This window comes from Poecilia formosa, unplaced genomic scaffold (assembly GCF_000485575.1).
Source record: "Poecilia formosa unplaced genomic scaffold, Poecilia_formosa-5.1.2 Scaffold608, whole genome shotgun sequence".
Lineage (NCBI taxonomy): Eukaryota > Metazoa > Chordata > Actinopteri > Cyprinodontiformes > Poeciliidae > Poecilia > Poecilia formosa.
In genome coordinates, this window is record NW_006800547.1 from 28,921 (window position 1) to 31,036 (window position 2,116).

Genomic DNA, 2,116 nt, shown 5'->3' on the forward strand with positions numbered 1-2,116 from the left:
ACGATACGGAGCAACAAACACGATACGGAGCAACAAACACGATACGGAACAACACACGATACGGAGCAACAAACGATACGGAGCAACAAACTAAACATTTCAGTTCTTTGCAACCAGGATGAGGAAAACTGAGTTACATGTTCAAAAGGAGCTAATCATAATATTTACTACATTTAAATGGCTGCTACTCAGACAAGTCATAGTAAAACTCCACTTTGGAAGTATGAGTGAAGAATCCACCGAACCAGAACCAGACCCAGAACCAGGCCCAAAACCAGAATCGGACCCAGAACCAGAACCAGTCCCAGAACCAGACCCAGAACCAGAACCAGGCCCAGAACCCGCCAACAGTCTGAGTCAGCTTTAATGTTTATTCTGATGGACCGACATTAAGACAAATACATAAAGTTTAGAGGAAATAAAAGAATAAAATGTGAATATAGGACCATATTTAAAGAAAATGAATCAGGTTGTAACATTTAAAATCTGCTTATTTAGTTTCACTGCAGAGCAGCAGACGACTCAGGAAGGAGTTCACCTGTCCAACAGAGACGGTCTGTGGGGACAAACTGTCTCTGTGGCACCACCTGATGATGAAAGCCCGGACATATTGAGTCCAGGATGTGCGGGGTCTGCGGGGATGTTGGTGCCCTGGTCCTGACCCAGGGCACCAACATCATCATCCATCATCCATCAACCATCATCAACACCTATACCATCATCCATAATCCTGGATGATGGTATAGGTCATCCAGGATTGACCTATACCCAATCCTGGATGGAGGGAACGTCAGCCTGTACCGGTCCAGTTCAGGCTCGGGGTTGGATTTATGGAGCATGTGTTGGTTCTCTGAGGAGGAACTGCAACAGCCTCCAGAAGGTACCAGTTCTCACGGGTTGGGTCTCCATCCCTAAAGAATGAAGGGAATGATGGCTTTCCTGGAGCAGGGGTAGTCCTCAAACCTCCGCTTATAATCCCTGGAAGACACGCAGGGAGCGATTCAGCCTGAGTTCTTCTGATGCGAGCTAAAACCCAAACCATAACCCAACCAAAACCTTTGTTCAGTGTGTCTGATCCTGAAAGTATGGGACTGAACGGTACCTGTGGTGATGGTAGGCTCTGGGCCCGATGGAGCAGATGGTGAAGAAGGCAAAGGCGAAGGCTGGAAAGGACCAAGCAGCGAGGGCGAAGCCGCACCACTCTGTGATCTCCCCAAAGAAGTTAGCACCAGAAACTAACTCAAACATGCCCCCTGGAAGACGGAGACCGGTCAACAGGAAGTCAGCATAAGGCGGAGCTATAGAGTCTTTGGCCGTACCGTGGGGGATCCTGTAGACGTACTCCCCAGGTTTCCTCAGGTTACGCAGGATATGGTCACTGTGGATGTTGATGGTCAGACCGACAGCAAACAGCAGAATGCCTTGAGAAAACAGAATCAAGACATGAAGTCCTGCAGAAGGCACATCTCTACCCACCCTGATCCATACCCCAATTCCTCACTTTCTTATTTCAGAACCCCCTGAACAAACCAAACCCAAACTTCCTCATCTCATCTTTCCAAACAAAAACAAATCAATTCATGTTCTAGCATGCTTCTGAATGTCCTCTGGTGGCTTGTTCAGCTTTTGGACTTCAGAACTCCTTCAGAACCGGTTCCTGCCGCGGCAGAGCGTCGCGTCTGACCTGCAGAGAGGCGAGCGCTGGTCAGCCAGGTGTGCTGCAGGTGAGCGCAGTGCAGCAGGTGGTGTCCCTGCAGGAAGCCGTTCAGAGAGCAGAAGACGATGGAGGAGCAGATTATCTTCAGAGGAACCGGCCGCCCGCGGGTCAGCAGAGAGTAGACACAGCTCCTGCAGAACCAGAACAAAGTTCCTTCAGAACATCTCCACCAAAGCCGTCTGAAACCCAGAACATCAATAGGAAGGATTCCACCCATAATCTATGATCCATAATCCCAAACTAAACTCTCTGAGACGCTGAAGCTGTTAGAAATCTTAGACGGGCCTGTAAATTCCCACAGGACCAGCGGTTCCTTAAATGCATCACAGCTGGTCCCACAGCAGAACCTCATCCTCATCTGCATCAGGTCCAACAGAACCAAACAGGGTGGAACCACTT

At 49.1% G+C, this 2,116-nt stretch overlaps 1 protein-coding gene across 1 annotated transcript in view; it reads right to left on the reverse strand.

Moving 5' to 3' along the window:
- Positions 1-757: 757 nt before the first annotated feature.
- The window catches only part of LOC103130111 (3-oxo-5-alpha-steroid 4-dehydrogenase 2-like), a 5,362-nt gene continuing 4,003 nt past the window's right edge, over positions 758-2,116 (reverse strand). Inside the window, exons 2-5 of the mRNA XM_007541420.2 lie at positions 1,685-1,848; positions 1,320-1,421; positions 1,103-1,253; positions 758-978 (exon numbers count right to left, since the gene is read on the reverse strand). Coding sequence (XP_007541482.1) covers positions 912-978; positions 1,103-1,253; positions 1,320-1,421; positions 1,685-1,848 — 484 coding nt within the window. The 3' untranslated portion in view covers positions 758-911. The remainder of the gene's footprint in view (positions 979-1,102; positions 1,254-1,319; positions 1,422-1,684; positions 1,849-2,116) is intronic.